The 12,697-nt window shown below is 54.2% G+C and overlaps 2 protein-coding genes across 5 annotated transcripts; one reads left to right on the forward strand and one right to left on the reverse strand.

Annotated features, from left to right (window-relative positions):
• Positions 1–538: 538 nt before the first annotated feature.
• TMEM176B (transmembrane protein 176B) lies at positions 539–7,877 on the reverse strand. Of its 2 annotated transcripts, none has more exons than XM_059172239.1 (8): positions 7,739–7,877; positions 7,406–7,601; positions 4,003–4,211; positions 3,348–3,458; positions 2,964–3,020; positions 2,521–2,751; positions 1,443–1,562; positions 539–1,083 (listed from the first exon to the last, which is right to left on the reverse strand). In XM_059172239.1, the coding sequence occupies exons 3-8, from the start codon at positions 4,204–4,206 to the stop codon at positions 991–993; spliced, it is 816 nt and encodes a 271-aa protein (XP_059028222.1). In that variant the 5' UTR covers positions 4,207–4,211; positions 7,406–7,601; positions 7,739–7,877; the 3' UTR covers positions 539–990. The 2 variants fall into 2 exon arrangements, with proteins under 2 accessions (XP_059028222.1, XP_059028220.1); XM_059172237.1 differs by having other exon boundaries at positions 4,003–4,214.
• On the forward strand, positions 7,753–12,351 carry TMEM176A (transmembrane protein 176A). Of its 3 annotated transcripts, none has more exons than XM_059172234.1 (7): positions 7,753–8,075; positions 8,796–9,039; positions 9,450–9,560; positions 10,624–10,680; positions 10,834–11,055; positions 11,583–11,693; positions 12,054–12,351. In XM_059172234.1, exons 1-7 carry the CDS (start codon positions 7,753–7,755, stop codon positions 12,108–12,110), a joined length of 1,125 nt encoding a protein of 374 aa, XP_059028217.1. In that variant the 3' UTR covers positions 12,111–12,351. The 3 variants fall into 3 exon arrangements, with proteins under 3 accessions (XP_059028217.1, XP_059028219.1, XP_059028218.1); XM_059172236.1 differs by having other exon boundaries at positions 7,946–8,075; positions 8,800–9,039; XM_059172235.1 differs by lacking the exon at positions 7,753–8,075 and adding an exon at positions 8,201–8,539.
• Positions 12,352–12,697: the final 346 nt, after the last annotated feature.

Below are 12,697 nucleotides of genomic sequence, written 5' to 3' on the forward strand. Positions count from 1 at the left end.
AGGTGGGGGCTCGGGGGCAGTCTGCCTGGATTTGAAGACCAGTTCTTCCCCCGTGGTCTGCCAAGGAGGGATAAGCCCTACCTCACGGAGATTTCATGAAGCCACACAGAGATGCTAGCCTGTTGACGGTGTTGGAATCAGAAGGAAAAAAAAGCCAGAATAACAATCATTTGTTAATTCTAAAGACCATAACCTGCTTTCTCACCCTTCAGAAATGCTTATATCTGTATATGTATAGTATATATTAATAGAGGTATAAAGGAAATGAAAAACGTTTTTTAAATTCTTCATATCGTTTAAAAAGAAAGTGAAGAATAATGCGGGGGGGTGTGTGAGAATGTGTGTGTTTGTGCGTGTGTGCATGTGTGCAGTTGTAGAGAGCGAATAAACTCTACCGTAGGAAGGGAGAGAGAGAAGGAGAGAGCATAACAGTCTTGTTTCATGCCTCACATAGTTCTATGACCCCCGCCCAGAAAGTTAGAGTCAAAATTACAGATGCTTAAAGACAATCTCAGCAGGCAAAAAGAGTCTCAGTGTATGAGAGTTACTTTCACTTTACTTTGAACACAAGGAAATCGTAAGAAGGAAGTTTGCCCCCTTGGGATGTAGAGTGGAACATAATTACATTTAGTCTTACTGGGACCTTGTTTCCAGTCGCAAACTGGCCCACGTTTAAAGCCAAACATATCAGCACAGAGAAAGGCATTTTCATGGCACACCATGAGCAGAAGCAAGGGAGACCGCCTCTTTTCTGGCCCAAATTATTTTTTCTGTTGTTTCTGTTTAATCAGTATCGGAGAAAAGGTGACAACACCTGTTCCTTGAATTGAAGGTGTGGGAAGAGGAGGAGGCTGGAACAGTGGCCAAAGGACAGGCAGGTGCGAGGGGCAGGGCACTGAGGAGTCATGGGGAGGGCACTTTGTCCTCTCCAGAGGCCCTGGGCTACGCTGGCCGGGGGCATGTGGAGGCCCAGGCAGGCTCTGCAGCAGTTCACAGGATGATGGTAGCCACAGTCTTCTCCTTGGCAGGGGAGGAAGGCACTGAGCTTTCCCCCAATAGCTTTTTCTCTGACCCTTCCTCATTCTGAAAACAAAAACAAAAACAAAAACAGGGGAAATTAATCATTGCTGGATAAAAGATGGGGCCTAGTTAGCTTCCTAGAACTGGAAATCAGGTGAAAGAAAGAAGGAGGGGAAGGAAAAGGTATAGAGGAGGGGGAGCTACCCAGAGGTCGGGGACAGGAAGCCCAAAGGAGGTCCTGAAGGGGCGGAGGGCAGCAGCTAACCCAAACACGGTGAAAGCACATGCTCCCCAAATGGCAAAGGACACAGCTGAGTCCTGGAAAGAAGCCGAGTGATGCTCCTGGCCCTGATGTCCCTCCCTGTCCCCAGAGCTTCACCAAACAAACTCATTCTTTCCCCAGCCCCTCTCCTATAGCTCACCAGGGGCCGGGAGCTCTGGCCACACAAGCTTCGAAGCCCCATGCTCAGGGAAGCCAAGGATATGATCAGCTGCAGGACACAGACAGCCAGGAGCAGAGCATGGATGCCTAGGAACAAATCCTGGAGATGGAGGAAGCAAAACGACACAGTCAGGAGTCTGCTCCTCTGATTCTGCTCTTGCTACCACCTTACCAACCCAGCCAGGTACCAGACTCTGTCCAACTGACCACTTCCTACTGAAGCAGATGGCGTTTTCCAACCATGGGGCAGCCATAGCGTCCACCCCATTGACTTGTCTGCCATGTGACCTGACCACACCCTGTGAAGAGCTGGGTCTACTTCTCCACCCTTAGAATCTGGAACAACCTGTAACTGTTTTGCACAACAAAAAGGTACACTGGGGGTGACACTAAGCCAGTCATAGCGGTAGCCTCTCATTGGCCTGGTGGCTTCCATTTCCCACCTACTGAAATATTCGCAGTGAGAGACTTCCTGTGAGAACCTAGTTGCGATGCCCTGAGAAGCCCAAGCCAGATGGAGAAGCCATCGTAGGCTCTCTGGTGGACAGCCTCCGCTGAGCTCCGAGCCATGTGAGCGCCATCTTGGACATCCCGCCATCTTGAAGATCCGACCTGATCAAGCTCTCAGATGGCCTAACCCCTCCACCCCCACCACTGACGTCTGACTACAACTGCATGAGAAAACCCAAGGGAAGACTGCTTTGAGCCCAGCCAGCCCACAGACTGGGAGAAGTAATGATACATGATGGTCCTCAGCCACAGCATGATGGGTGTTGTGTTATGCAGCAATATGTAACTAGGACAGCCGCACACCGGAAAAGATAGAAGGATGTTCTGTGACATCCTCACTAACTGCTCTTTGCACATCATCTCCTTTGAGTCAGAAATTCTTATGCCATGAGGGTCTGAGAAATATCTCCAGCTTAACTTAAAACCTCCTGAACCACAGAGTAGGATGAGGCTCACACTCCAAGAATCTACATCTCTGCCTGCCAGTGCCCCAGCTCCTTGGGAACAGACCGTGTGTGGGTCCCTGGAAGACTGGACCCCGTTCTCACCATCAGCATTTGCATGTAGGCTCTGCAACTGTCTTCATCCCACCATGATGTGCGAGTCCTTTGCCACCTCTCTTTGTACCCAGCAGTCGTGTTGGGAAGATCTGGGGAGTCACAGGCAGAGTCGATGTAAATGAAACCATCACTTGGCATGGTCAGGCTGTTCACACAGAGGACAAGGACAGCCACGGCTGTGGCGACACTGGCCAGCGTCAGCAGACCTGATGCACAGCCCTAGAAAGACAAAGTGCAGGGTACAGAACCTCCTTAGTGAGAGCCGCGAGGTCCTGGCCCCAAACCTGTCTCTTCTTCCTCACTTCCTGCCCCAGGAAACCCTCCCCAGCCCTCCAGATAAGATCCTGAGACATTACGAACCAAAGGGAAGAAGACAGAAAAATAGAGCAGAAAAGCAGAATAGCAGGGGGCAGAGGACACCCAAGACTCACAGAGAGTTTGCCCCGGTGCTTCTCATGGACGAGGGTTCCAGCTCCTGCTACAATAGCCTGAAGAGAGAAAATGCCGGAAAAGGCCTCTAGTTGACTCTCCTGAAGCGACCACCCCACCCCTTCCCAGGACAGCCGATTCGAAGCAGGATCCAAGGGACTGGCAAAGACACGGAGCACATGGACAGGACGCCGTCCCAGCTGCCCGCCCGCCCAGCCTGGCCTGCAGAAGGGAACAGCAGGGATTTGCTCGCCCCTTAAGGCTGCTTCCTCATGGCAAAGGGCATTCGGATCCAGGTCTTTGGTTTCTTCCCCAAATCCCTGCCCCAGATCCCTTGCCCAGAACCACTTGCCTGACACCAGGCTTACAGCCCCTTCCTCACTCACCACAGACCCTGCCCAGAAGGCACAGCCAGAAGCACGCAGCTTAGTCCAGGGCCCGAAGGAGAGCAGCACCCCCAGAGCGCAGCTCACGGCCCCCAGCAGGGTCTGGATCACCTGCAAGACAGAGTGAGAAGCCAACTGGGTGGCCTCGACCTGGCCTTCCTTTCCTTCCATCTTTCACCTCTATCTGGCTACACGTACTCTTCGTCCACACAAGTCTGGCTCAGATGCCAACTGCCGCAGGTCGAACCCTAGGAATGTTACCTGCTCTACCTTTCATTCTAGGCATGTGTATGGTGGTGTGATCCCTTCTGACGGATGCTGAGCTCTTTTAGGCTAGAGCCTAAGGACTCTCTGTAGTTTTCCCCGAAGTGCCTATAATAGTGTCGCGCATCTGCGGGCCCTCAGTCCACCAGGGTTCCATGAAACTCCGCGAACAGCCACCCGTCCCCCACCTCCGACCGGGACCACCCCCACTGTACCAACGAAGAGGCCCATCATTCTTTTCCATCTACATGGGTGGGGCAACCTACCAAAACTTTCTTTTCCCAAAAAAGATGAGATACAAAGAGTAAGTTCTCATGAGGACTCAACCCACTTTTTTTTTTCATCCCGTTGAAGGGGAGTCACCGTCCTCTGTGGCGTCCACCCCTCTTACCCCCAGTGTCAGCTGCCCATAGCTCATCCTGGCCTTGGAAGGGGCCGCGTCCCGAGGGTGAGAAAAGACGTCCTTCAGGGAAGCCCCAGCTTTTAACAGTTGAGCCAAAGCTGATTCCTGGTGGATGTGGATGTTGATGTGGCTGCGCTGGGACAGCGTAGAGGCCACATCGACCCCATTCACGGTCACCACGCTTTGGGGCATCCTGCCTGCTGGGAAGAAGATGTACAGAAGCGAGGTCTGAGAAGCAGTGAAGATAAAAAGGAATATGTTGCATGAGTAAAGGGAGAGAACAGTCCCTTGTCAAGATCCAAAGGGTCTTCCCAGAGCAGGTGGCAGTGTCACAGCGGCCTTAATCTGGGATGCAAGCCCAAGTCACCTCCAGAGTTCTTTACCACATATATTCCTGGACCTCTCCCCAGAATGATCTGACACAGTCTGTCTAAGTCTCAGGTTGGGCAAGGAAAGGAATCTGAATTAGTTCAGGGACTTAGTATATATATTTATACATAATACTTCCATATGGTTAAAAAATTCAAAAGATACAAAGGGACAGACCTTTAAAAGCCTCCCTCCTATCTTTCCTTCCCAGTCACCTAGTTTCCTTCTAGTTGGAAACTAAAGTTATCATTTTTTACATATCCTACAATGACATTATTTTGTATAGGAAAGCATATAAAATATAATCTCCTCCCCCTTTTCCCACAAAGAGCAGGAGACTAAACACACCGTCTACACAATGATTTGTTCACTGAACTATGTTTTGAAGATAATTGTACATCAGTCCATAGAATGCTTTCTCACTCATGTGTCTGGCTGCGCAGCGTTCCATTATCAGAATGCATCAGGATCGTTCCCAGCAGGCTCTTATTTTTTTTTAAGATTTTATTTATTTATTTGAGAGAGAGAAGAGAGAGAGAGCATAAACAGGGGGAGTGACAGAGGGGGAGAGAGAAGCAGGCTCCCCTCAGAGCAGGAAGCTCAATGTGAGGCTTCATGGGATCTTGACCGGAGCCGAAGGCAGAGGCTTAACCGAGCCACCCAGGTGCCCCTCAGTCAGCCCCTATTGACAGACATCGATTTCCTCTTGCAAACAATGGGGAATCACCAGGTCAATGGGAACATGCATGTGTCATTTTAATAGATACCGCCCTGTGTGGGGCTACCCCATGCCATCCACAAGCAGAAGCAAGGTCAAAGCACGTCCACTGCCCCTCTCCATGGCCAGCAGGAGGTGTCAGCAAATTTTTAAATCTTTTTCTTTTTCTTTTTTTGTAAGATTTTATTTATTTATTTGACAGAGAGAGATCACAAGTAGGCAGAGAGGCAGGCAGAGAGAGGGAAACAGGTTCCCCGCTGAGCAGGGAGCCCAATGCGGGACTCCATCCCAGGACCCTGAGATCATGACCTGAGCCGAAGGCAGCGGCTTAACCCACTGAGCCACCCAGGCGCCCCTTTTTAATCTTTTTCAAATGTCTATCAGGAAAATTACATCTTATTATTTTAAGATAAATAAATAAGATAAATTTAAATTTAAATTTATTTATCTTAAGACTTAAGATAAATAAAACTGATTTTAGTCAGTTTTATGCAGCAAAATGCCCCCTTTTCAGGGGGCATCTCAGTGAGGGTTAACAAATTCATACATTCGTACAACACCAACCGCCGTCACGGTAGAGAACATTCCTATATGCAAAAAATTTCATAATGTTCTGTGCCCAATAAACCCCTCGACCTCTGGCCCAAGGCAACCACTGATCTGCTTTCTGTGACTACCCCAGTATCGTTTCAATCCATAGTTGTCTTACGATGAGTGATACTGGACTGGTCATCTTTTCATATGTTTAAGACACTGTTTTTTCCTTCTTTTGTGAGCTCTCTGTTCGTAGCCAAGCCCTTCTTGTTTTACTGCTATGTTTTGTATAGGATCTTGGGTATTTGAAAAATTATCATCTGTGACAGGATTTCCAGATATTTCTTTACAACTTGTGATCTATTTTCTGGTTAGCCAGTTTCCATCTTTATTCTGATTTCTGGGTTTTATATCATACTTAAAAAGGACTTTCCCACATCAAGATTATAAAATAATTCTTCCCTGTTTTCTTCTAAGTAGTGTTATGCTTTCGGTTTTCACATTTAAATGTTGATCCATCTGGGGTTTATCTTGTAAGTTGGAAGGTACAGATCCAAGTTGCTGTGGGGTTTCTTTCCCCAGATGGTTAACTTCTGAAGGGTATGTTCTGTTCGAGGAATATATTATCTTTCTCCTACTGATTTAAAATGTTCTCCTGAGCAAAACCAAAATTCTCCTGGGAATTCAGATCTATTCTAGTCTTTATATTCTATTGTTGAGTGTGGTGAGTTAGGCACCATCACCACGATTTTAATGACGAGGATGGAGTTTAATATTTAATTGAACTATTTCATGACCCTCCATGTTATTTTTTCTTTTATTGCCTTTTTTTGCTAGGTTACGTCTCTGTATGCACTTTGGAATCAACTTGCCCAGCCCCAAAAGCAATCCTCCGCAGTGATTCTAATGGGCACCCTCCTTCAGCATCCCTGATGGAAATCATGACATTGTAACAATTCTAACATCAGCAAGATGGCGGCCCTACAGCCTTCCCTTGTATTCTGTGTCCTTCAGAGCAGTGTAATTCTTGTACCCACCTGGGCACAGTAGTACTCTAAAGGCCGAGTATAAAGCACAGGTGTTGGACAATTCTGCGGATGCACAAGTAGGTTCAGATTTCTTCACTGATACACTCAAGGATGTGTGCCCTGGGTCAGCCGGATCTCCCCCTTGGGCCCCAGGAGCCAGCACCATGGGGCAGCCCTGAAAGTGCCTTGGGCTCCAGCTCCCTAAGCCCCTGCGCACCACCACTTCCCCCACCACACTCCAACCCAGGCTCAGCCAAGCCCCCAGCTTGTCTGCTGGACCAGGCCGGTCCCATGAGGACTCTCCCCCCATGCCCTCTGGGCTCCACGGTCTGAGGCTTGTCCCTGCTGCTCTGGCCATTCTCTCTGCCCTGCTCTTCCCAGTGCTTCTGGGGCTGAGGAGAGAGGAGCAGGACCTGTGCCACAGCCGGGGCCCTCCACCTTCCAGCTCCACTCTGGAGGAGCTCTCGCCACCCAGCCGCCTGAGCATCAGCCATTGCACCGGGCAGGCCCGGTGAGGCTTGTGCAGCCAGACACACGCCCCCTACCCAGGTCCCACCCTGTTGAGGGCATCCCTCCACACCCCTAGCAAGTCCCGTGGGAACTGGGAATGAGGAGAGAGCAGCATCCTGGGAGATAGGATGGGGGCTTTGGGGACTGGCTTTGGAGACTCCTCAAGAGAGCAAGGTCCAATGGTGAGAGTCTCCTGGGAAGGGGCCACCTGGCCTGGGGGTGCCCTGCTCACCTGCTGTCCTCTGGGAGCCTCAGCAGAGCAGGACTGGGAGGATCCACCCGCAGCTGAGGACCCGTAGTTGGGAAAGAGAAGAGTAGAGGGAAGGCGTGGAGGGAGGAAGGTCTGACCTTCAGCTTTGCAACTTCCCAGAAAACAGCTGGGGCAACAGGGCCCCTCTAGGGGGATTCCGTCTTGAGTTATAACCAGGCTGGTGAGAAAGGCAGAGTGCATGCATGTGAGTACACACACACACACACACGCACGCACGCACGCACTCCAACTGACTCTCACAACACAGATGGGGCCCCCACCCACAGCAGCCGCAGACCCGTGCTCAGAAAGTACCTGTCCAAGCGGTCATGGGGGAGAAGACAGCTTCCGGGCTCTCCCAGGGCTCCTCAGCTTTGTGGGTTCCCGGGCCCCCCACCTCTCATGCACGCTCTAGGCTGGAGCCCAGGGATGGGCAGGCAGCTGGAAACCCCCCCCCCACAGGGGCCCCTCTGCCAGGCTGTCTTCTCGAAAGGATGCTGAGGTTCACCACGCCCCGCTCCGACCCTGCGCTTCTGGTGTTGCACCAACCTCCTCCTCCATCCGCTGGGTTTCCAGCTCCAGCCAGCCCAGCCCAGCCCGGCCGGCCAACCCTGCAGGCGCACTCCCCCGCAGGGGCTCCTAAGGAGAGCAGGTGAGGCGGGTGACAGCCAGGCAGGCCTTTTCCAGGACCCCTCCTCACCGGACTCCCCACGCAACCCCTCACAGGCCGCCAAAGCCTGGCCCAGAACTTGCTGGGGAGGGAGGGAGGGACCAACCGCCAGTGGCGTATGGACTCCGGGAAGCCGGCAGGAGCAGAGGCCGGCGTGTCCCTGCTTGATGCCCAGTCCGCCTGGCCGTGCCCTCCACCTGCACCCGCAGCGCGTCCCTTCATTGTTGAGGGGCGGGGGGCGGCAACTTGAATAGGCAGAGCCCTGACTCTTGGCGGACAGGGAAGTATTTAGGGGCTGAGGGGTGTCCCCAGGCCCATCGGCAGAGTAGCTGCAGCAACAGGACCTGGGGCCCTGGGGTTCAGCAGCGGGGCCCTGGGGTTCAGCCCCATAGCCGGATGCCTCAGGGTAGGGATGAGAATGGCGGGCTGCGGAAGAGGGAGGAGAGGTGAGGACTGCGGGGCACTGCTTCGGCGGGACCCTGGCGCCGTGGGTGGGAGGATGAGACCTGGGGGAGGCTCCAGCGGGCTCGGCCGTCGCAACAGCACCAGCAGAGCCGGGCCGTCCTGACCCAACACCCTTGAGAAAGGGCCGGCAACGTTGTTCTGTGACAGGGACCCCCCCACCGGCTTCGAAGGCCAATGGGATCTTTGAACACGTCCGCCAGCTTTCCCTCGCTGTGCCTCTCCCTCCCTCTCGCTCAGGCAGGTGTCCGCACGCATGGCGACAGCTGACACACGCGTGGAGACAGCTGGCACACGCATGGAGACAGCCGACCGTGGTGAGGCGGCCCCTGAGGCCCCAGAGCCCACCCGCATCGACGTGCACATCCACCAGGAGTCAGCTCTGGCCACGCTCCTGATCCGCGCCTGCTCCCAGCTTCCGTCCCCCACCCCGGATGCCGTCTCCCGGACCAGGGGCCGGAGCCGGCTGCTGGTGGCCTCCTGGGTGAGTAGGGACCCAGAAGGGCCCTCAGGCTCCCTGTGTCAGGGAAAGAGGACCCTGCTTCTGCTGTGCACATCCATGGCCAGCCTCTCTGAGCTGGAAGCTCAGCCAGTTTTCTCTTCTTAGAAATCCGGATCGCCTGTGTTCCGTTTCCAACTCTTTTACTCACTCACTGTCCTTCTCAGTGAAAGCTGACAGAGGGTGGGCTTTGGGCTAGGAGGGTGCAGGAGAGCCGTGGCCATTTAAAGTCCTACGCGGTGGAGCCCTGAGCCACCCTCTCCCTCTGCCTGACCCAGTGTGGGCTGCTCCCCCTCCCCCTGTCCCCTCCCCCCCCCCTTGTGGTTCACACCTGAGGTGGCTCCTGGGCCCAGGAGTCTGGGAGCCACATCCTCAGGCTCTTCATCTCCCTCCAGATGGTACAGATCGTGCTGGGGGTGCTGAGTGGCACGCTGGGAGGCTTCCTCTACTTCTTCCACTTCTGCACCTTGCGTGGCTCTGGAGCTGCCCTCTGGACAGGGGCTGTGGTGAGTCGGGCAGGTGGATGGCGGACAGCCCAAGAAGGGGCAGATTCGCCTTCAGTCGGAGGGGACAGACCATCACCGTCATCACCAGGATACTGTAAAAGGTGTCCCTAGTCGAAAAGCCCCGAAGTTATCGAGGCTGATTCCCTGTTTCTACAGATGAGAAAATAGCCAAGGGAAACGGTGGTCTGACCAAAGTCACCTGGCCAGCGGTCATGGTTTCCCGCCAGCCTGGCCGCCTCCCCACCATGTTCAGCAGCAAACATCAACCAAAGACCTGGGACCCAGCTCATTTCCAGACAATTGCCCTGAGTTGGGCAGGCAGAACGTACTGGAGTGTGTATACTCTACAAGACGAGGGCAACTCCTGGTCATTTCCCACTGTCCTCTGCGGGTCCTCCACGTGCGGGGAATCCAATGGGTGCCACGGAACAACAGTGGCAAACGTTTACAGATGCGTGTGTGCGATCTACAAGAGGGGCTCGGGGGCAGGTCGTGGTAGCGCCGAGAGGCCCTTCGGCACACCCGCACTCACGGCATATTGATGGAGAGAAGAGCCGGAATAATCGTCCTCGTACCCCCAATGGCAAAACACCCAGATTAGTTCTAGCATCGCCAAATGGGATTCAAATCTGTCCATGCCCCAGACGTCCTGTTCTGTCAGCCCGGGTGGCGGGCACTGCCGGACAGGCGCCTGGACCGGAGGCCACCCACAGACCCATCCTGCACAGAGAGCTTCTCCAACAACCTAGGGCTTCTGCGCCCCCATCGGAACCCCCATGAAGCACCATTGCTTTAAAAGGACAGTTTTGGAGAATGGAAGAAGGGAAGGAAGGCTCTTCGATGTCACTAAATCAGAGGGTCCGGACGCCTCGGGAGTTTGACCCAGGCCTACCTACAGACAACAAAGCTTAGCTCAAAACCTTAGGTCCCCATGGAGTGTCCCCAGGAAGGATGGGCCGATTGTTGGCTCTGTCTGTGGGGGTTACCGTGGGAAACGGAAGCAGACAGCTGGAGGGCTTGCGTCCCCTGTGCTAGCCCCGGTCCTGCTTCCCTCTCTCCCCAGGCTGTGCTGGCTGGAGCCGTCGCCTTCATTTACGAGAAACGGGGCGGCATCTACTGGGTGAGTTTGGGGAAAGGCAGGGGCGGGACGCCAGGCCCAGAAGCTGGAGGCCACCCCAGCCCAGCCTCCTGCCCGGAGCGTGCCCGTCTCTCCCCGGCCGGGCTCCTGGAGACGGAGCCTCCCGGGTCTCACTCTGCCTCCTCTCCTCACCAGGCCTTGCTAAAGACCCTGCTCGCCCTGGCAACTTTCGCCACGTCCATTGCCGCCGTCGCCATTGGGGCTCGTTATTTCCACGAGTACAAGTTTCATTTTAGAGACTATATCTGTCAGGTCTCCTCAACGGGTTTGTCCTGGGGCGCTGCGCCCTGGACCACTCCAAGTCCAGAAGAAACCAGAAGACTGCACCTGTGCCTTTCCTACCTGAGCATGCTGAAGGTAGGTGGGGGTGGGCGGAGGAAGGGGTGCGGCAGGCTCTGGGCGGGGAGGGCCAAGACGCGAGAGCAAGGCCCGGTCCCCTGTTCCACACACCCAGCTGGACTACTGTCACCGCAGCTGCGGCACTGAACAGACCGGAAACAGTCCCCGTGATTGGGGGTGTCCCAGACTCGTGGGACACACAAACCCTGAAATGATCATAAATGAACCAGCGCTGCAGGGGTGCACAGTGCTACGGAGGGATTACTGCACATCCTTCCTGGGTCCTCTCCAGCCTCGGGGCTGCTGGGGCACCGATTCGTAGCCCGAGCGCATCTCTGTTCCGAGGAGGATGCCGAGGCCTGAGAGGAGGGGTTTCTGGCTGCTCTCTGTGTGCTAGACTCGTGCACACCCCCTCCCTCGTGCACGGCTCCTTCCTCAGCCCTGCCAGAAGCTACGGGTGTTAGGATGAAGCAGGGGGAGGCGCTGTGTTGGAAATGAGGGAGAGCACAGAGCAGACGGCACAGTGACTGGCCCTCTGTCCCCAGGCCCTGTTCATAAGCTTTCAGGCCATGCTGTTGGGTGTCTGGGTTCTGCTGTTTCTGGCATCTCTGGTCCCCCTCTGTCTGTACTGCTGGAGAAGGTCCCAAAGTAAGAAGGTGAGTCCCTAAAGTTTGTGTCTATGTGTTGGGCAGCAGGGGTGTCCAGTGGAGCAGAGATGGACAAGATGTGGCTTGGGGAGGGAAAAGGACCCTTATAGTGAGTCCCAAGGGGCATCGTGTCTGTCTTTCTACCCCAGTGGGGGCCTGGCCCAGAGAACCCCTGTCCCTGACCAAGTGGCCTCCCAGGACTAAGACCCCCAGGAAGCCAGGAGATTCTGTATCCATGCGGGGCCATTGGGGGTCTTGGCATCAGGTACCCTGAGGCTAGTGCTGATCTAGCTCCAGAACGAAGCTGCTCTGGAGGAAAGAATTTGCACCTCCTCTCCCCACACTATCTTGCCCCTCTGCATCCCTTAGGAAACAGACCAGAAAAAACTGCTGCAAGTGAGGGAAGCCCAGCTGTGCTTCTCCTGAGTGCCCATGCCTGGTCTCTCCCTGGACTAGGCATCCCTGCCTCTGGCTCCTGGGAGAAGGACCGGTCTGGGGAAGGAGCCTGCACTAGCTCCGCTTGTCCTTCCGCCACCCCACCGCGGCCATGGCCACGGCCACCAATCGTGATACCAGTCTTGCTCATTTCTGGTTCACCTTCACCATCCCACCCTGCTTCACGGCCCCTCATGAGCAGCGATGACAATAAACTGTCTTGTTTCTCACAGCTTCTTGCTTAGTTATTCCAGGGACTTCTCTTGGCTGGACAAGGCGGTGGGTGGGGGGAGTCAGTGCAAATCTACCAAGGTCCTCCATCTCCCAGTCCCCCATCTGGGTTTGGAGTTGCCAACCTTGAAAGTAAACTCTCCTGGAGGCTGGCTCTGGGACTGGAGGTCCAAATGCCCGGGCAGAAAGTGAAAGGGAGCAGGACTCTGAGCCCCTCTCCCTACAATTCAGATGTAAGAGACTGAACGCAGGGCAAACTGAGAATTGGACTTTTGTTGTTGTTGTTGTTTGTAAATAGTGAGAAATCGATGACATAAAGCCGTCACTTTGGAAATTACTTGTTAAAG

The sequence above is a fragment of the Mustela lutreola genome, chromosome 4 (genome assembly GCF_030435805.1).
Source record: "Mustela lutreola isolate mMusLut2 chromosome 4, mMusLut2.pri, whole genome shotgun sequence".
In the NCBI taxonomy this organism is placed as follows: domain Eukaryota; kingdom Metazoa; phylum Chordata; class Mammalia; order Carnivora; family Mustelidae; genus Mustela; species Mustela lutreola.